The sequence below is a fragment of the Nothobranchius furzeri genome, chromosome 2, assembly GCF_043380555.1.
Source record: "Nothobranchius furzeri strain GRZ-AD chromosome 2, NfurGRZ-RIMD1, whole genome shotgun sequence".
In the NCBI taxonomy this organism is placed as follows: domain Eukaryota; kingdom Metazoa; phylum Chordata; class Actinopteri; order Cyprinodontiformes; family Nothobranchiidae; genus Nothobranchius; species Nothobranchius furzeri.
The window spans coordinates 27,108,349-27,130,305 of record NC_091742.1 but is presented as its reverse complement, the minus strand read 5'-3'; the positions used below and the strand labels follow the sequence as shown (position 1 = coordinate 27,130,305).

The window sequence follows — 21,957 nt, the reverse complement described above, 5'->3', positions numbered from 1 at the left end:
TCCCGAGTCTCCTCTGATCCAGACAGCGACTTCGAGTCCACGTTAGTCCTGTGATGTCCTCAGAGGGAAGGATGTGGTCTCAAGCAGAGACGGATCTCCATCGGCTGTCAAAAGTGTCTCATTTTGTTCCGAAGGTGTAAGCGGACGCCGGCAAACAGAGGTCCATCCGTCAACCGAAGAAGGGCATGCCCACGTCTTCTTTCGTCCCGCCCGCTGATTTATTAGTTAAATATACATCTAGAGGTTTTGCTTGTTATGACTGACACACAACCACAGTAGACTCATATCCAGTGAAGTAACTGCACACAATGAGCTGGCAATAAGACTACACCTGCATCGCAAGCCTGTTAGAAATGCAAAGCCATGAGGCAGCTACTTCGCTTTTAGTCAAATGATGGGTTTAGTCATTCGTTTCTGTAGCAGCATAAAAATTCTGTCTTTTTTTTTCTTGTAATGGTCTATGTACACGCAGATATACAGAGGGAAGAAATTTCAGTCCATCTCTTTGTTCTTTGTCAGACCAAGGGGAATGCTTTCCACAGAAAATAGCTTACGGTTCAAAAGTCAAAGTGCTGTGCTGTGAAATATCTTTAGAATATTCCTTCATCTTGTACATCTGGTGCTGCCGCCGCTCTCATCTTCTCGGCTTGTCACATCTTAACAGGAAGAGAAGACAAGAAAGATCAAATGATTAGGAGAGGGAGCGAGCACTGGAAAGAAACTGATCATAAAACACGTGTGCACAGGGCTGGTGACGGAGACCGTGTGAGCCACTCCGCTTATATCATCTGCAACCAAAGATGGAGTTATTTATAGACAGTGGATGATGCTACTGTGTTAGTTCAAATACCATTTTAAAGTCCCAAATTTGGCTTTTTGGTTGTTTTCCAAAGAACGCACGTCAACGGGCTTGATTTAAGTCAGCGGCTACTGCAGTGAATTGAAATGTTTTCCGTATACGTCTTTGATTACAAGCAAATTAGGGGAGAGTTTTAATGATAAACTAAACTGGCTGACGGGATGGCTAGGGTTAAGGTTAGCAACAGATTTCAAGAAAATTAATGGGCCATTTCCATCTGTACCAGGTCGGCCCGGGCCGGGTAGCCCCAGTCGGCCCCAGCCTGGCCCGGTTGATTCCACACATCCTTGCCTTAAGCCCATGTGGGCTGATTCTACCCACCAATCAGAGGCTTGCTCTAATGGAAGGTGTGAATTTGCTGTCAGCAGTGGGTGTGTTGGCCCTGGTCGGCCTGAAGCAGACCCCCTCGAGAAGAGGGCTGAGAATAAGCCTTGGTTGGCCCGGAAAAATACCAGGCCACCCAGATATGTAAACAACCTACGCTACCCGGCCCGGGCCGACCCGGTACAGATGGGAATGGCCCATTATATTTTGCTTTTTTAAACTATTCTAACTAGTATTATGTACTGTGAATTAGTGGTTGACTAATATTGGTTTTTCTATTGCTGATTCTGATGCCGATATCTAAAGGTCACGGTCAGCCACTGGTCGATTTGTACTGCCAATATTTTGGGCCAACATCTGGACGTTTTTCACTTTGTTCTCATGCTAAAATGTCACTAAATTTCAGAAGCTGAATCCGTTTGTGATCGCAGAATTTAACCAGCTGTTAAATCTTCATTTCGTGCACTGCCTAGTGTTAAAATCAGACATCAATCAAAAGTTAATCAAACAAATCAGGAAACTGACAAAGTATAAAATATTTAAAATGGGTAAAAACTTTTTTGTTGGAAATTATTTTTGAGCATTTATTAAAGCAGATGTTGTTCCAAGAATGTAAAAATACACTTCAGTTAAATTCTGCTGCCCAGGGATGTGCCTGACTTTAAATCGGCGTTAGTAAGGTGGTGTATTGATTGATGCCGATATTTAAAAAAAAGTCAAATATTGGCCCGATTAATCGGCCGACCGATATATTGGTGTACTCCTACTATGAACGTATAAGATATAAGATTTTAGCTTTCCTTTTTGTTAGATTTTGTGCCTTTCCGCTAATCTTTAATCTATTTATTTTGCGTGAAAGCAACTCTTTTCACACAACTTTAACTTATTCATTAAATTATTATAAGAAAGCTACTGCCGGCAAGAAACACCCTTATTTAATTTAGTCAAATTTGCTGAGACAGAACATTAGTCAGCATTATACCGGTGTGCACATTACACTCAGGTTCCTTTCAGACAGTAGGCTTGTAAAAATATTCCAAGGAATGAGTGTAGAGAAGAAAATGAAATGCAAACAGTGAAATGCTATGTTGCCTTGCTAAGTCTGACCCCTTGTTTTCACTGGAACGCATTCCTCTGTACCCTGTCATGATTGCCCGGACAGACTGAATGAGTTGGAAAGAAATCCAGACACACACAATAAACGAGTCCTGTCAGTTATCATAAAAAGAACTGCTTCCAGACTCACGAAATTGATGCAAACGGTGGATTGAAATCAAAAGGACTAAATGGAGACAGATGATTCGCTGCGGCAACCCTTGATGGGGGGAAGCCGAAAGAGAAAGATGGTGGATTAAAATCAAAAGGACTTGGACATTTACATGACAACGGGAGACTCATCGGCTGATGAACATGTGACTCAGTTTGTTTGTTTTTTATACAAGAAACACTTGAGAGGACAAGTTGTGGAATTTACCTTCTGGAGTTTTTGGAGTAGAAGGCAAGTGGCAAGCTATTAGATACCCTAAAACACACAGATGATGTTGTTTAGCTTGACTACCGTGGACATGTCCCAATTCTGAAGAGCTCCTCTGGTGTCAAACGGAACGACAACAAGAATGCAACAAAACCAGGCGGCAGCTGGAACCTGGCGCTACGGCGTCCAATGGAAACAAGGGGTAGCGAGCCGACAACAGTAGCCACTACCGAGTTGCAACACAGCTGAATGTTTAGTTAGTTGTGTTATTACAGTTGCCATCTAACTGGAGTTCAGAGCCACCAGTAGCGCTTACTTGCAGGTCTTCTCGTTGAGCTCTAGCTGGCGATCTCTACAGTATTCAACTGTGTGTTTGCAGGAGCACCGGCAGGTTGCGGGATCCTGCACAAACAAACGCTTTCTCCTCTCTGTGCAGCTATCACAACACGGCTCACAGACACTGGACAGACAGAGACGGACAAGAGATGGGGAGGAAGAGGGAGAGGCAGATTATAACAGGGTACTATCATCACCGGTGATAGGTCACCCTAAGGTCAACTATTTTATGTACCCCCGTTTGCTCTTCCACCAGGTTGCCTTGTGTGTTATACTAGGGTAGCATTGCACACAGGTTCCCACAGAAACACCCCACCCCTCATCCCTTGCACAAAGACCGGACCACTTACGAATACCTTGGGTTAGGCATGCAGTGAGCGAAGCTCGAGGCCGTGTCATGCAACACAAAACGACACACAGTGACTTCAAGTTGCACGTTAAAGACAGCACACTTCTCGCTCTCACTCTTACAAAAAGGTTCATTTCCTCGTAAAAAAGACTCAAGGGTCTGTTTGGTGTACCGTTAACAACAATTTCATTTTATTGAGTGAAAACTGAAGACTTGTGTTTTTCCACAGAAAAGACATAAGATTCAAAAACAGAAAAAAAAAGGCTCAGATATTCCACGGACATCTTAATATACAATTTACAAATGAACATTTACAGACATAGTACATGAGGTCATCTTAATATTAGTTTAAAATAAAATATAAGTTATTTTAATGCTTTCGGACACACACAAAAAAAGGGCAAACAAAGACACAAAACAGTACTTGCAATAAAAAGAGCAACTGATAGTGATCACTCGTATCTTCACGTTACATAAAAGTACCGGCATTCGGCACGGGGGCAACAAAAACAGTTTTAGAGATGAAAACGAGCAAAGAAAAGCAAGGAGACACAGCAAAGCAGCACAGACTCAACACGGAAGGCAAGGACCCTGATTACAGTCTTGGTGATCCCGGCACAGATAACAGGACAGTACGAGCTGGTCTCTAAAGCCATGCTGGTGCATCTGTGATCTGTTCATGGACGTAATTTTCACTTTAGAAGTGGGGGGGACACGGGGGTGGGGGGGTGGGGGGGTGTATCTTTACAGTATGCTCTAATTGGAAACAGGCTTCAACACAAATGGTTGTTTTCCACTTGGTCCTAGAGCTCAACCAGTGTCAATTTAATATAGCGTAATATTGTTTTTCGATGGTAAAAAGTGCAGGGGTCAAAACTTGACTTTGGAAAAAGTGTGTGGGGGGGGGGGGGGGGACATGTCCCCCCTGTCCCCCCCCCAAAATTACGTCCATGGATCTGTTGCAGTAGAAGGTTCAGGTTACATCTAACAGCTGATCTAAGATCTGTTCATTCGGGCTTCTTTAAACGTGTCAATAAATCAATTCTGCTAATGACGGAACAAGGTGTTTGATCTGTAAATTTCCATCCCAATCACTGGTCCAGTCTCGTGCACATTTCTTCAAACAATGTGCTCCGATCAGTTGATCATTTTTAAAGGTTGAGACGTCTTTTTTTAATGTTGCAAACTCTTCTACACTTCACTCTGGTTATTGTTAAATAAAGTTTAGAAGAAGCTTTTTTTTAAGCAAAAATCCTCTACCAACGTTTACTCGATTGCTGTTCAGTTTGTAAAGCATGGCTGACGAGACAAAGTTAGGACAACAGACGGAAGCGACATGCTCACTGAAATGGCCGATGGGTCAATTAAATGGTACAAATTAAAAAGGGCAAAACAGCTCCTCCCATATTAGCTTAATTATGAGAAGCGCAACACTCAGGTGCAGGTAGGTGGAGAAGGCGGAGCTGACGTACGCGTCGTGAATTGTTTTGTCACGGTTTTTCTTTCGCTTTCTCGTTCGGTCTTTACTCTTGCCTTTCCGGGATTTTCTGCAAGAGAAACAGGACAACAACGCAGAGATTGCCTGAGAGACTGACGAGAGAGATGAACTCTTAAACGGATGGCTGCTACAGCAAACATCAAGTATGAGCATCTTTTGAATGAATGAATGAATGAATGAATGAACTAATGAATAAAATCGGTGTTTATTTAAAATAAAATGTAACTAGATTTTTGTTATTGATTGTGTTACTAGGACAGCATTGGACATGTTTGGTTTTAAATAGAAAGGAAACATAAAAAATACCTCAAATTTACCCACATCCTGCAGTTTTTAAATAAGATGTATTTGTTTGATCTGTGAGAAAATCATTTCATTGTCCAACTTGGTTTCACCGGACTTTCCTTTCCAAAAAAGGTTGCTCTTTTCAAACCGGCACAATGACTTTGCAGAGAGTGAAACCAATTAACAGTGTGAGGCTGGTCGTGGGCGGAAATTTCCCGGATGAATTGAGGACAAAAGGCTTGGACGTCGCCAAAACTGCATCTTTCAACATAACTGGGTCAACTCTTTAGAGCTGATTCAAGCTCGTTTCAGAGAAGAGTACAATGACAACAAACAGAAGTGTGTTCATGGAGCGCGCACAAAGGGGCTGGATGCCGAAACAGTCGGTGGGCACAGCAACCGCGATTACGCCTCTATACCGCACGAACTGTTAGGGGCTGACCAGCCAGTGGGCGCTCAAATTTAAGTGAATACGTGCACACGTTTTTTTCTTTAACCCTCTCAGGCTCAAAATAAGTTTTGATAAAAGGACGAACAACTAAGTCCTTCAGGGGTACGTCTGAGTTAAAAAATGCTCATGAAATTTGTGTGCGGAGTAACCAGGTAGGCAGGTTTTAACGTTGCTAATCTGCAACGCCTGCCTCCAGAGGGTTGAAGCTCATTAAATGTGATGTGCACAAAAATAGGAAAACCCCAGGTGGTCCGTTGTCCCTTCAAAGTCTCGGCTTAAACTGAGCTTTTGTCTTTTGTGTTTGCTTTCGTTGACACATTTATAACTTGTGGCGCTAACGGAGGTTTTTATATGCAAAAAAATTAAATACAGAGTACATATGTTCATTCATGGTTCAAGGCTGGAATGTAATTGTGTGTGTGTGTGTGTGTGTGTGTGTGTGTGTGTGTGTGTGTGTGTGTGTGTGTGTCTGCTCTGTCCTCGATCCCCAGTGAAGCCTGATTCGTGCTTCTCCGTCTGCGTCAGCGCGGAGACACGCAACGTCCTTGCGGGCCTGCCGGAGAGCTCCGCAAGGACGGACGGAGTCGAGCTCTCTTTTCAAAACATCCGTCAGTCGAGACGGACAACGCAAGCTTGTGATTGGTCAGAACGCCGCTGTCGTCTACACCGCCGCCATTGCGCCCTCAAAAACATAAAGAGAGCCGAGGATAACTAGAGGCAGACACGGAGAAACTTGAAGAATACCTCGCGAAAAAACTCTAAAAACATGAACGTTTAATTCCCCCGTGACTGGAGGAGTGAAAAGATACGCAGCAAGCATTTTATTTGTGGACGGAAATGACAGGAAACGTGGGTTTAGAGGTGGCGGGCGCATGAAGAGGTGGAGGAGGATGAGAGACAAATATGTCCGTGTTAAAAAGTCTCTTAGATACAAAAAAACACGATACAAACACACGATCTTGGACCGATCCATGACAGGATACCACAGAACTGCGCTACGCCCTCTGGTGTCCTGCCGGGGAATTGCTTTGCAACGCTTCCGTCAATCCGTGCGTGTCTGTCCCTTGCGGAGCTGACGGAGAAGCATAAACCAGGCTTAAGTCGTGGAGGATGGCTGCTTATACTGAGCCAGGATCCTCTGGAGGTTTCTTCCTGTGAAACGTGAGTTTTCCTTTCCACTGTCGCTGCATGCTTGCTCAGTATGATGATTGCTGTAAAGTCTGATGCAATTTGCTGGAATCCTTATATAGGAACCATTTTTTCTGATTGGCTTAATGAACTGACCTGGATTGGAATGTTTATTGTGGGAAGTGCCTTGAGACGACTCTTGTCGTGATTTGGCGCTTTAGAAATAAAATTTAATTGAATCGAATTGAATTAATTCAGGCTTGTTTATGTGCAAACAATTTCACGGAGACTGGGATTTATATAAGAGGGCTGTGTGCACGCACTGCTTTAGAAATGTAACAAAGAGATCACACGCAAACCCTACATACGATTGAGGTGCCTTACTTTCTTCGTCAAACTGAGCCAAGAAGAAAAACATGAATAAATATACCCTAGTTTGTTAGAATTGAGCAAAAAATGTGAAATTGAATGTTTTAGAAAGCAACGTTCCACGAATGCAACAGAAGTTTAAATCTGTCCTATGTTAATTGATATGATGTCTGTATGGTTTTCTGACCAAAGCTAAACGCAATTCTGCATTATGTAATGCCTAAAAGTATGGAACACTGAAAAAACGTTGTAAAAAGCATGAAAATAGTCTTCTACACCTATCTCCTGCATTAGCTTCTGACAGAAAATAGACTGTGAAACGCCAGGATTTGAAATGCCTGACAGATCTACGTCACACTGTCACTTAACGTTTATGGACTCACCCATCTTGGCTCACTATGGGGAAGGCTGTTGGTTTAGTGTCAAGGAAAGAGCAGACAACGTCTAATCAGGTAGAAGCTAACTGTTAGCACTTGCAACTCCACCACATGGCAGAACTCCTTCAGGCTTGTGCTATTTGTGGAGATAAAATAATCATCGTTGCAGAGCAAACAGAGTCAGTGGTAGAGTTGTGTTGCTGTAATTGGATCTGAGGCGAGATGTCCAAATATCCAGACATAAGACTCCAAATCCTGCCGTCTGAAGCTCATCTCTGATGTGGCTCACTTCTACTTCCTGAAACAGGTGCAGCATAGCTTTGTTTCCCCAGAGTACGACTTACAAGGCATTTATTCCTACTAGAGACCACTGCAAATGTATTGATTGTGTGACGCACACCTTCAAGTTAATGCTGTCAACAAGAAAATTTGGAAAATATTGGCAGATAACTTCAATAAACCTAACTTAGATCATTCTGTTTTTGTCTTTTTTCCACCTGCCCACCTTATACTTAGCACCAATAAAGTACCACTCAGCTGTGCAAGGCAAGGTTCACCGTCATGGTGACATTATGGCCGTGCTGCTAAGAAAACAGGACTTGAAGCCATGCTAATTGTGCTCTGAGATTTAGCCTAAGCACAGTAGCAATTTAAGCTAGCGTTAGCATTGTTGACGCTAAGAAGCTAATCAACTGGTTTAGCGACTCAGCTTAAGCCTGTTTCTCACTGGGCTGTGACTGTTGGCGATTTATTTTGCACAGCATTTGGGGGTGGGGAGTATGAATCAGTTTAAACTATTTGAGAGACTTTGTTTTCTCTCAAATTCATTGTGAGTGTCTGGAACTAATCTCAAAGTCTTCTGAATTTTACATCAGCACGTTGCAAAAAAAATGTGAGGATTTTGTGACCAAAAAAAGACACAATTACGACTCTAAATTGTGCCAAGAACGATTTTACAACTTCTGCAAATGTTTGTAACTGCATCATATACTCAACTGGCAACGTACGAACGTTGTCTCAAACAAAAGTGTTGTACGCAATTCCAACAGACATCGTTTTGCAGATTTGTGTCTCCAGCTAGTCTCAGCCCAGTGAGATAATGCCTACATTGTTAGAAATCTAACAGCTGCAAAATCTGTGATATTCAAGCGGGGGGGAAATGTTTTTATTCAATCAATAATGAAAGCAAATGATGAATTCATGGTTTTAGTGATAATCCATTCCAGTGCATGTGTTACTGTTTTGAAAGAGAACTTTATTTGCCCGACTAGAACCAGGATTTAATGATGAAAGAGGAATCTTCTGAGGCCCATTTAGGTGAAGATGTTCCAGTCTAGACAAGTTAGCCAACTGCGGGCGGCCATCTTTACACCCAAAGTGCTTGACTAAAAACCTTGTTTTAACATTTTAAGGAAACCCTTTAAACCTTCATCGCAGAATGACGTAAAGAGAGCGGAAGCTACACGTGGAGCTAAATCCGCACCGGTTGAAACAGGATGACGACTACGACATCAAATGATCCACAAAACAGGATGCGGGTAAATAGAAAGGCTTCCTCTTGTAATTGTCAGGGATTAACTTCACAGTAGACGTTGACAGTTCACCACCTCAGCAGGATGACTCATGCTGACAAGCTCCACGATCTCTTGTGAGGCTAGAAGCCACTGATAAAACGCACTATTGAAGGCCTCAGAGACTGAAGTTGAATGACCCCCAAGGACCATTATTTTGTAGGAGCACGCCAACAAAGCCAGACTCGTAAACAGTGGAGAGACAAGGTTAAAGAGAAGGTCTCGGAGCTGAGACTTATCTATATGACAGATGACCTGACATAAAACCAAAACACAACCCACAAACAGCAACCACGCCATGGAAAAAATCTTGATGACTATGAGGACTAAAGAGCTTTCAATGACCCTTAGAACGTGGACTCGTGTCGCACGGGGAAGAGGAGGATCGCTTGGCACGAACAAGGAAGTTGAACAGATCTTTAAAAAAACACTTATCTGTTTCAGAGCAATCAGGAGCTCGAGTAACAGACGGCAAACGAGAAGTGAAAATGTAACAGAGGATCGTAAAGACGAGATAGAAGAGGCAGAGAGGTGAAGAGGGGGTGACGGCCTCATCGAGAGTCAGTCACGATCACACGTAACACATCCACCGAGGGTTTAAATAATTATAATAGAATGTTTTTAATCAAATGAAATAAATTAGTAATAAAAAAAACAACAGGAAGATAATTTAGGAGTGTGTTTGGCAGTCGATTGTCACAAAGGCTGAGTTGCAGACGACTGAGAGTGATGCAAAGCAATATCAGATCTCAAGTCCTCATTGTTCCCCCATCCCTCCCTCAATGTCCCCCAATCTCCATGCAGAAAGAGCTGCAGTACTCACTTTTCTTTCTTTTCTTTCACTTCTGTCTTTTCCCTAAAAGGCAAAAACAAAACAGCACGAGGTTAGCGAAAGGTTTGTTAGGAAACAGAGATCAGTGGCTATAATCTACACAAACCACGCTACGTAGCTGGTCATTTCCAAGAAACCGATGAAATTGCTTCTCACTTTCCCATTTCTGGCTTGACAAAGTGAAACCCGGCAGTTGGCAAACTATGCAGAGCACTTTACAAGCCCGGGTACGTAAAGGGGATTGTTAAAAGGACGCGTGCGCACTAAACACGTCCGCAATGGAGGTTTGCTTCACTTCTCGCTCATGTGACGGCTGCTGCAGATAAGAAAGTGTGGAGCAACAAATCTGCTGGCACACTCTTCAGGTTGCAGTTTGCCAATAACGTTAGGAAACTGTGTTTCCTTCAAGATGCTCCCGGACACCAGGCCGAGGTTCTGTTTTACAGCTGGCTGCAACAAATGCACGTATCAAGAAGAAAAGGCATCCATGTGTTTGGCGTATTTACGATCTGGTTGATGCATCTGTGTCTTACACCGCTGGCGCTGAATCTGATGCTGCGCCCAGGTACGGGAAATTCTGCGTTTGAGATTGTTTTATAACGCTGGCAATTAGACTGATAAAAATGGGAATGATGGCAGTTTCGAGTTTGCCGGAGGGAGAAAGCCCAGCGAAACAGAGGCAGAGGGGTTTCTCAATGTAAACAGAAGCAGCTGTAAAGCGTTAGCTGTAGTTCATATTTCCTAATTTTGTTATTTATTTGCTTTTTTTGTTGTTGTTATTCGTTAAGCTGGCCGTTCCAACTCTGCTACCGTTGTCCTGATGCATCATTTGCTTTGTGAATAAACTGTCTCGAGGTTTTTGGTGTGATATTTATTTAACAACAGAGGTTTGACGAACTAACAAAGTGTCTCCCGGGAGTGACCAGTAAGCAGAGACAAATTACGCACATCGGAGATGTAAAGCAGTGATTGAGTAACTTAAGTCGGCCTTCCGTCACGCGTGTTTGTTTTGCTTTTAGATGATCTGGTGGAGTGTTGCAACACGTTCTCGCTCCCAGCGCGGCAAAAACAAACGCTTGGTCAGCCACCCTCCGCCTCAGACCCCTGACGCCAAACGCGCCCTTTTTCATTACTTATGTGCCAAAAGGGGTGTTTCCCTTTTGTAACTGCAGATCCAAATGCAGCGTTACACTGACGCGATGGGATGTCCGCTGATGCGGCACCGAACCAGCTCATTTAACCGCACCTAAACCTTAACGTTTCACTATTTATAACCTTCCCCTCATCCTAACCTTAACCCTCTTGCTACCTAAAACGTTACTCTCACTGTGATCAAGCGTCTGTCTCCCATGCATTCTGACTGTGAATTTTCATATTTGCCGCCCAAGGGGAACGTTAGAACATACCATCTGGCGAGGGGGAGGTTACACATACCCTCTACTTTTAACTTCCACCTTGGTAGTTGAAACCTCCCCCTCGTGTTGGCTCGGTCCAAACCCGACCAATGACGAGGCGGCTCCCGCCGTTCACTTCACAGAGCCGGCTTTTAGAGCGACCGACACATCACTAACGTGTTCGCTAGCAAGATGGTTAAGGTTAGGATGGGGCGAGGGGAAGGTTACATAACAGGATGAGGTTAGGGTGAGGTACGATGAGCTTGTTTGGTGCCCTGGCTGCGGACATCCCATCGCGTCAGTTTTATGCTGCGTTGGGATCTGCAGTCAGAAAAGGGGAAAACCCTTTTGGCACATAAGTAACGAAAAAGGGCACTTTTGGCGTCAGGGGTCTGAGGCGGAGGGTGGCTGACCAAGCGTTTGTTTTTGACGCGCTGGGAGCGAGAACGTGTTGCTACAGGTGGAGTGGGAGGACAGTGCCCGACCCCTCTGAGCTCAAGTCTTTTCAAACGTAACCGATTTTAGAAAAATAAATTAACTTTAATAGGTTGTCCCCACCGGAGAACGACACAAGCTCAAATGCAGGCGACATTTCTGTTACCAATTAACATGGAACGAGTTTTCATTATTTCATTTTTGCTTTCACTGCAGGACCAGCCAGATACTTTAGATTTATTTTCCTGCTCAGGTCATGTTTTTAAAAGGCAAACTAGGAAAATCACCAATTGGAAAACTTTAAATATATCTAAAACACTCCTGACCTTTTGATGTGAGGGATTTTAGGACGGTTATGATATATTTTTATATCTTTTCATCAGACCGTTGAACTAATGTGGCTAAAACCAAGGTGGACTGATGTTATCCTTACACAACCCCAATTTCCTTCTAAATTTGTGATGAATTGAAACCAAAAGTAATGACAGCAGCTAGCCGTCGCGCTCCCAGGGCAGCGCGTGTCACTTCCTGCAGGAATATTCTAATATTTTTGCTAAAATAACCAGATGAAGGTTTATAAAATTGTGCTGACACGAGTTGCTATGAAAGGGTGAGATTAAAGTGTTAAAGACTCTGTGCCTAGCTGTTAGCTTGTCAATCCAGTCAGAACAAATCTATGTTTCTGCAAACTGAGGTTGTTTGGTAACCTGCAAACAGGTGAGATATTAACTAATCAGAAATTCTCAAATAAATCCACTTACAAATATCTTACGTAGGATTTTTTAACCGCCTTCAAAGCTTTTCCCCCCAAATTAAAAAAAATAAACTACTTTTGGGCTTATGTTAAGAAGGCTCACGCTAATAAATTAAACACTTCCAGTAACTCCGTGTCTTCCTGCTGGAGGAAACAGCTGTGCCTGACTGGGAATGAATGACATTCCTGCTATTCCGTGTGTTCTAGGCGGTGAATCTACTTCTTCAGGATTAGGATAAGAGTTTGACACCAAAGCGGAACTAAACAACACAATAAGTAAAGGTCACATCATTTCACAAGGATGAATAAATCCAGGAAGAATGCGACATTCTCGATGATGCCACGGAACAACGACGGATTCCAAACATGGCGGGCGTCCGCTGCGATACGTTTCAACGCGTTCTTTCTTTAAAGAATCAGCCAACTGGAAGAGGCTGAGATAAGACATGGACGGGAGCGATTTGCATCGGGTGAATGCGTTGGAGGGTTGAGCTGAAGACTTTACACGACGTGGTTGGCCAAACTCTGCTCTGCTACACAATGGTGCAGTGATTTGCTGTTCAGTGGTGTGTTGGTGTGTTTTGAGTGTTTGGGGCCTCTTACCTACACTCACATGCGCTGTGTTCTGTAAAACTCATGAAAACGTCATTTTGTTGCCTTTGGAGTTTTATTCTTTTAATCTGAAACAAAACAGGAGAAAGAAGAAGATTTGAATCAAGGATTAGACACAAGGAGAAAGTCACATTTTTGCACAATCAAGTTTCTCTCTGCACCTTAATAAATGAAACGTTGAATTTTCTCAACCAAGTGATGTTATCTGGTTTCACTAAACCTTGTTGCATAAATTAGAGTGAAATAATCAGTGATATAAATTTACTTTTAACATAACTTATAACTTAAAGAGCAAGTCACCCCCCCACAAGAAACTTACTCAGGGGCGTGTCCAGATCTTTTACAACGGGGTGGCCCAGGTGAGGCAGAACTTTGTGCATGGGTGGCACCAATGGTTATGCCTTTTTTGTTTTACCCCCAAGCCTTTAGCGGACAATGAAAAGCCAGTTTAAAGGTAAATTAGTGTGTTAGCACCTGGAGTGGCCAATCGGATTCCAAGGGTAGCATGTGCTACCCCAGGCCACTCCCTGGACACGCCCCTGGACTTACTTCACTCCCACTTAATGTTTGAAAAATGCAACAAATACTGTTGCCTGGCAGACCGAGAGGGCGGAGCTGCTAACAAATACACACACACACAGGCTTACAATGGCATTGTGACATCATAATGTACCAGTTTATATCATAGCATACCTCTTAGCCAATAGCGGTGGCAGATTTAAATTCAAATACAGTGCAGAGTTTTTACCTGACGACGGCGCAACACTGCCAGTTTTAGGCAGAACATTTAAAATTTGACCAAGATGCACTAAAGTTCCAAATTATTGACGACACGTGTCTGCAGCACGATTAGACACTCGTTCATGTCGTTTATCAGCAAAAAAAAAGTTGGTTTGGGGGTGACTTGCCCTTTAAAGACCAAAGGTGGCAGATAATCTGCTGCTGCGGCCCCCAGACTCTGGACCTCTCTCCCCCTGAGCCTGAGATCAGTGGACTCAGTGGTCTCCTTTAAAAGTAGCCGAAGACTCACCTGTTCAGGCTGGCTTTTGCGTGACCCTCTTCACCACTCTCTCTTTATTCTGCTCTTCCTAACAATCCCACCTTTCCCGGGATCTACTGATTTCCCTTTTCTTACATTTTTGAATCACATATTTTTCTAATTTTAACCATTTTTCAAAAAAACTTTTTATCTCGTGATTTTAATCTTGACAGGCGCTACATAAAAGATCCTTTTCTTTCGTTCTTTCTTTCCTTAGAACAATCTATGTAACTCTCAACTTTAAAGAAACAAGGTTTAGTGGAAACAGTTGACAGAACCTGTCTAGTATTGATAAAGGCCTTGTGAGTCCATCTTTTTTTTTGGGGGGGGGGAAGCTCTCCTTTTCCTATTTGAGGAACTGGAAGTGAGTCAGGAATGGGAACAGAACACGACAGGATTGACTCAAAGCAACACGACTACCACTGAGTTTGTTTGCTTTGCAATGTTGCTGTTTCATCTCCACAAACAACACAAGTCTGACGGAGCTGTGCAGCGTTAAAGCTAATGCTAATGGTTAGCATCTGCAAGCCAAGATGGGCTCTGCTCTCTCCTGGATGCAAAACCAACAACAGCCTATCAGGTCACAAGCCAGTCCACGAATGTTAGTTTTCAGCGTGATGCAGATCTAACAGGCTTTTCTAATCTGAGAGTTTCTTCATCTATTTTCTATCAGCGGGTCTTGGAACTTCAACGTTTCATTTTTTAGAGTGTATACTCGATTTTAATGTGATAGAATCATTGCAGGGCCTCCAGATTATCAGGCTGAAAATCATCCAGGACAAGCCAAAAATAAACAAAGGCTGTTTCAAGCTGTTAAACCTAAATTTTTTTGGATGCAAAATTCCAGAGCTCTCCCGCTAACTGCAGCCATTTTTACTTAAACTGCTCATTGAACACAAAGAGAAGAATCACAACAAAAAAGACGAACCAACTGTAATAATAACGTTTCAACGCAGAACAGAGGTACAAAGTAAATGGAAGACTTCAGGAGAAGTTTTTATAAAGTTTTAACCGTAAGTTACCACATCCATCTAGAGAAAAAGCTGATTGGTTTGATATTTAAATGATGCAGAATCCCTTTCTGGGATCTAAAAGCCTGGACAAGGACGTGTGGAAGGTGAAAATAAAAATGGAGGACCTGTTTAAGTGTCTGAGTGTTGCGCCTAAGCAGCCTTTAAACCACGCGCACTTGGAAACATCAGAGGGGCTTTTTAAAGGCCAAGCTCTTTCAAGGCTCTCAGCTTAGGTGGACTTGTGCCCCTCTACTGTGACATTTGTAAATGAATCCAAAACCACTTATGCAACCAGATGGGTGACATCCACCCTGAATCAGCTTAACTAAACAATGAAATACATCAGTAATATTTAGAGAAACCATATAAAACCGATGTTTTTGTGGTTGTCAGTGTTGCTGACCTCCATTGTAACGTTGCGGGTGGCTGTCGGCGTGCACTGCAGCATCTCGTCGCTGCAGCAGCCGGCGCAGCGCCTCAACACCACGCAGGACGGGATGAAGATGTGCTCCACCTCGTCTGGGTACTCCTGCAGAATCTCCACCAGCACCTCTCGTGGCTGACACACACTCTTGTTGTACACCTCTATCAAGGGGATCACTGGGGGAGGGGGCAAAGGGAGCAGCGTTAGTGTTTGAAAAACGAACACCTCAATAGAAACGAGAGTAAACTGCTGACATGCACGCAACAGTCTAAAGGGGTAAACATTCAGAGAGGTGCACACACACACACACACACACACACACTCTTAAGTCCCATTGTTTCACACAAAAGCACTCGGTTTACATAAGCAAACACGGACTGGCCTACTTTATATGGACACTTACATAATTAGTCATTAAAATGAACAAGTTATTCAACTATTCATCAACGTGACCCCCATAGGCTGCACTAAACCCTCCTCCTCCATCTCTGCAGGAGTTCTGCTCCAGAAACAGCCCGGACTGACAGCATCGCCCAAAACAACCCCGGGCTGGCGGTCCTCTGGGACGCCAAAGCAAACACCGTGAACTCTAGCTCGTAGGGGTTAGATTGGGCAACGGCCGGGGTTGTTGCAACAAAAGTGAAAACTGTGGGCCAAGCGGGCGACGTTCTGCTCTGTGGAAGGGTGTGTGGCTAAAGCGTTTCCTCGGGTTAACCTCAAGGGGAACTCCTCCACAGCACCGCAGTTAGATTGAACATAACTAAAACACAGGAGAGAATCTCAGGGTGAGGGTCTGGAGGCATCCACCAGGAGGCGCTAGCTTTCTGCTAGTGTCAAGGTGAAATTCAAACTGTCCCTGTTGGCCGAGTGCCAATCAGGGAGCCCAGCACAGACAGTATTCCCACGGTGCCCTGTGGGACACCTACCGTCATGTGGACCTCGTTCTGCTTCCTTCGGTATGTGGGCACTCTGTGGAGAAAACGAAAGGCTGTTAGGAAGACTGCGCCAGAACTGTTCGCATGCAGCTGTTCATAAAAGAAGATTATGTTTGCATTTTGACATTTTTGTCTCTACCGAATCCCCATAGCACAAGAAACAGCTGACGGGCACACCCGCGCATCACGTGGTGCCCTCACGGGTACATCTGCGGTCTGTGGCTTTATTTGGCCACGAGAGCAAAGGTAGTCGGTGCCAGCTGAGCTGACTTCAGATCTGCCTCATCAACGTGGCAGAGCTTCATAAACTTTGGAACCACCGTGTTGGTGTGTGCCTCCCTTCGTGTGGCGCTCCTCAGCCAGCCCGCTTTAATAAAACCATTAAAACCATTCAGGAATGTCCGCCTGTCACCGCACCAGTGGGGCCACGGCATCTCTGGCGACTCTTTATTTGATGGTTAGAGCTCTTTGTCGCCCCCTCACTCCCCCCCCCCCCCCTTTCCCTTCCCCACATTACACACACCCTTTTTTCTCTCCCCCCTCTTACATTTTGTTCACACACCGAATCGCGCGCATCGCGCAATACCTCGCCAGTGTTGCATGAGGCGAGCGCGCCATGCTGAACTCTGGGGATTCAGATTCAGCTCCTCGCCAAAAAGTTTTTTTTGAAGGAAGAAAAGGAAGACTGGGTTGTGTGCAAGCTCCACCCTCCTTCTGGTGGCGTGAGAGGGTCCAACCTTGTGGGCTGAGGGCTGAAGGACCCCCCCCCCCCTCCTCCTCCTCCCTCCTCATCAGAAATAAGTAAATTATAGAGAGGTGCCAAGCTGCGAACATGTGACTGATAATTTGGCATTCTTTGAATAAGGGGATCCTTTATACAACCACCAGGAATGTTGGGAATAACTCGACTGGGAAGCATCAGAGGAAACGTTGGGAATGAGCTTGTAAAGTCCAATCAAATCGCAGGACAACGCCTCCTCTTGGGGTGGTGTGTTACTGTTTTCCTTTTTCTTTCACCTTGAAACCTTTGCTCAACACCAACCAGCACCTGATTAATGATTACAAGTGTAATCCTTATAGGAATTTATGACCGATTCCTGCTTTAAAAGAAAAAAAAAACCTAAGTAGTTGTTCCATTCGGCTGTCAGTGGCACTGGAGGAACCTGCTTACAGTTCCCGGTTCCGAACGCTGTCCCTTTAAAGCGTAATCATATCTCCAAAGTGGTTTAGGAGCACGGCCTTCAGTCTGACCAGCGTCAAACTTCACAACATGATTATAAATATGTTTAAAAATCAGAATTTAAGCCACCTTTGAAGCAGAAAGAACCCACGAGTCTTCGGGTTCGGTCCCGTCCCTGCGTCAGCCTGTGCGTAATTATAATAATGGCTGTTTAAACCTCTCCAAAGCCACTAAAAGGTTGAAACACGAACGGGGTGACCTAGTCAGGCGACAGACAAGGACGGAACGGGTTCGCTTTCTCCTGATCTAGCTGCAGTTTGGATCACACTCACCTTGACAGCTGACAGCGTCAAAAATAATAGTGTCAAACTGTCAATAAAGTTCATGATGTTGGAAATCCAGTCCAGAATAGTAATAATAATAATAATAATAATAATAATAATAATAATTGTAATCAAATAAAAAAATTAATTCTCAAAAAGGAAAAAAACAAATTCTTGAGCGTCCGATGAGTTCTTGGGACTTTTACTTAAAAATAACCAATAAATGAACAGAAAACCGGTAAAAAGTTCTCCTAAAAAGGGGCCGGGGGTTGTAAATCCATGCTGGTCCCGCAGAGCGATCCGTGCGACTTTCAACTGTTGCCAATAATTTTTAATATATCCAGAAACGCGAAGATCCAAGATGCACCACGTCCCACATCGTTCCGCGGCATCACAATCCCATGCTTGTGGGCCGGCCGCCGTCTGCAAGCGTCGGTCTGGGTCAGTCTGGGGGGGATGGCAGAGATAAAACCCTCCGATCTGACAGATGAATAACAATAACAGAATTATAAAGTTGGTTTGGTTTGTCCGCGCGCGCCTGAGAGCGTCCTTCGACTCAAGCTCCCGTCTGACTGAGCCTCAGTTGGAGGCGTCGGACTGGAGTCTTCCCGGTGTATGACGGGTAAAGAGTGACACCATGAGTCAAACTAGGTGAAGGCTGATGTCTGGTCTGAAAATGTCAGCGGTGCTTATGAAGACGAGAGACCCAGCAGGGATTAACACACACACACTTTTAAAGAGCAAGTCACCCCCAAATAAACTTTTTTTTTTTTGCTGATAAACTAAATAAACGAGTGTTTAATTGTGCTGCAGACACATGTCGTCAATAATTTGGCACTTCAGTGCATCTTAGTTCAAATTTAAATATTCAGCCTAATATTCAGCAGGTAAAAACTCTGCATAATAGTGTACCGGTCGATCTACGTCCCAATCCTCACCTATGGTCATGAGCTTTGGGTAATGACCGAAAGAACGAGATCGCGGATACAAGCGGCTGAAATGAGTTTCCTCCGTAGGGTGGCCGGGCTCAGCCTTAGAGATAGGGTGAGGAGCTTGGACATTGGGGAGGGACTCGGAGTAGAGCCGCTGCTCCTCCGGATCGAAAAGAGTCAGTTGAGGTGGTTTGGGCATCTGGTCAGGATGCCTCCTGGACGCCTCCCCGGGGAGGTGTTTCGGGCATGTCCTGCCGGCAGAAGGCCCCCGGGTCGACCCAGGACACGTTGGAGAGGTTACATCTCCAATCTGGTCCGGGAACGCCTTGGGGTCCTGCCGGAGGAGCTGGTGGACAAGGCCGGGGAGAGGACGGCCTGGAGCTCCCTAGTTGGGATGCTGCCCCCGCGACCCGGACCCGGATAAGCGGAGGAAGACGAGACGAGACGAGAAAAACTCTGCACTGTATTCTAATTTAAATCTGCCACCGCTATTGGCTAAGAGGCATGCTATGATGTAAACTGGTACATTATGATGTCACAATGCTGTCGTGAGCCTGTGTGTGTGTGTGTATTTGTTAGCAGCTCCGCCCTCTCGGTCTGCCAGGCAGGGGCGGCGTTAGGCCCGGCTACTTGGGCTGAAGCCCCGAATGTTTTATGAAAAGCCCCAGATCTAAATCATGGAAGTAACATGCAGTACCAAAGTCCAACAGAGAGGGAGCAGCTGGCAGTAGTTTGTATACAGCCTGCCTGAGCCTCCACCACTGAAGAAGAAGCCCTTCAGCAGCCGGCTTCTTCTACACTCTCTGCCTGAAACGCATGAGTGAAGATGGACATAAGGACGTTTTTTAGACCAAAAGTACCGCGACAGAACCCCAGCTTTGATGAGACTGGTGCTGACTCAGGTTTGTGAGTCTTATTTGAAAATATTTGTTGTGCTGCTGGTTTGCCTAAAGTTAGCTTACTATCAGGTAAAGTTGTTGGAGAAAGAAAGGGAATATTTACTATCATCTCACACTAAACACTAACAGGAACAATACTCTGCCCTGAACATGCTGAATATGTAGCTTCAGATTAAAAATTATGTGGTACAAGACAAATATATATGATGTTGACTAGTGCGTGTCACGTGTGTGTGTTCGCGCGCGCGCGTGTGTGTTCGCGCACGTATGTGCGTGTGTTAAGCCCCGGATGTTCTTCAGTTCTTAATCCGCCCCTGCTGCCAGGCAACAGCATTTGTTGCATTTTTCAAACATGAAGTGGGAGTGGAGTTAGACTCTGGTAGGGGGTGACTTGCTCTTTAAACAATCAAAATGACACATTTGGTGCTAAGTAACATACTCGTAGGACACGTTTGGAATAAAAATAATACATTTGATTTCATCCTCTTTTGACTTTAATATGATGATAAATAAAAATGAAATCTAGTGTGGTTAATAATTTAGTTTACTACAACTACAAAAAATTCCACATTTTAGTTCAACGAGTGTCGAAAAAGTCTGATGGATCATTTATAAATGGAGAAATTACATTTTCCAAGACATTCTTTATTATTTCTAGACGTGAACACACATGTTTTGCTAACATTTAATGTAACCAGGACAAGGTTCTCCTTCAGTATGTTGCCTGTGGCACGTTTTACCCATCATACAAGGTTATGGTGACACTTTCCACTTGCCATAAACCTTCTGAAGTTTTAACTCAGGACAGATCAGAGACATATAAATGTAGGCCTAATTATTCAGTTATTATTATTATTATTATTATTATTATTATTAGTGGGAGCACTGTGTCTCTTACTGTGTTCAGTTTGCTGATACTACAGGATATATATTCTAATAATAAAACACACATTTTTGGATATTAGAGGCTAAACTGTCATAAAGGATGTTATGTTTCTATATTTTTGATCAATCACACGCGTTTTCTTTAAGAGGCTATCAAACGCTGCAAATAAAACAAGCACCGCACTTTAATTTCCACTTCCAGGGGCAAATACTTTCCAGTATTGCAGCTTAAAACCCCACGTCGCGCGCCTTCAGTCCCCCGAAACCCCCCCCCCCCCCCCCCCCCCCCCCGGTCTTTTCCACGAAAGAGGACCTCCAGCTGTCGGGAGCCGGGGCGCGTGTGTGGCCGGACACGTAGCCGGCGCTGCGGCGTGCGTTGCAGCGCGTATGAAATCCGGATCTTTTCTTTTACTTCCCTCCCCGTTGGCTCATCTCGGCGTGTGACGTCATGACTTCCTGTCTCCTGTCGGTTGAGCGCAGAATGGACTTTACGTGTCCGGTAAAGATGGGGCGCCCACCTGTTCGATGCCCGCTGGCGCGCATGTCCTCCGGAGGTTCAGCCGAGACAGGGAGAGGGGGTCTGATGGGGGTGAGGAAGACTGTGCTAAGGTGTGTTGCGGGCTAAAAGCTTTGCAGAAACTGCCTGTTCATCACAGATCTACTACTACTACTACTACTACTAATAATAATAATAATAATAGTTAATAATCTGTGTTCACATCTGTTAAAATAAACCCTAAAATACCCAGTTTATGAAACGTGGGTCTAAAATTTAGCACAAGAACGTAAAAAGACAACTTTTTATGAGTATTTGTTGTTATTTTTACAATTTTAAAGGTACATTTATCGTTAAAGTATGCAAAAGTACATTTTCCACACATTGATCACAAACGTACAATTAAAACTAACATTCAGTCCCTCAGTGAAATAAATTTATTATTTATTCCTGTTTTCTGTGAAATAACTGCCTGAATGCCCATTGACCCTGGAGATGTGCACCCCCCCCCCCCCCCCTCCACACACACACACACACACACACACACGGCCCTACATGGACAAGTGGGTTCAGAAAATGGATGGAAAACTCCCAGAAACATTTTAAACTAGCCTCTCTCAGCAAACGCCTGACGACGTTTAATAAAATTCTGCAAAATAAGCAACTGAACTGCTTAAAAGTAGCATCAAACTATTGATTTATAGAATAAAAATGAACTCTAATGCAGTTAAATGTGTCCCTACCGTAATGATGCCCTCTCCTGGACAGTCTGTTGGGAATGTT

At 44.2% G+C, this 21,957-nt stretch overlaps 1 protein-coding gene across 5 annotated transcripts; it reads right to left on the bottom strand.

Annotated features, from left to right (window-relative positions):
* Positions 1–212: 212 nt before the first annotated feature.
* Positions 213–18,252, bottom strand: vegfab (vascular endothelial growth factor Ab). 5 transcript variants are annotated; one of them, XM_015948053.3, is made up of 9 exons: positions 17,972–18,252; positions 16,451–16,493; positions 15,504–15,700; positions 13,040–13,116; positions 9,845–9,877; positions 4,815–4,889; positions 2,974–3,117; positions 2,658–2,705; positions 402–656 (listed from the first exon to the last, which is right to left on the bottom strand). In XM_015948053.3, exons 1-9 carry the CDS (start codon positions 18,023–18,025, stop codon positions 635–637), a joined length of 693 nt encoding a protein of 230 aa, XP_015803539.1. In that variant the 5' UTR covers positions 18,026–18,252; the 3' UTR covers positions 402–634. The 5 variants fall into 5 exon arrangements, with proteins under 5 accessions (XP_015803540.1, XP_015803543.1, XP_015803539.1 ...); XM_015948054.3 differs by lacking the exon at positions 2,658–2,705 and having other exon boundaries at positions 213–656; XM_015948056.3 differs by lacking the exon at positions 4,815–4,889.
* Positions 18,253–21,957: the final 3,705 nt, after the last annotated feature.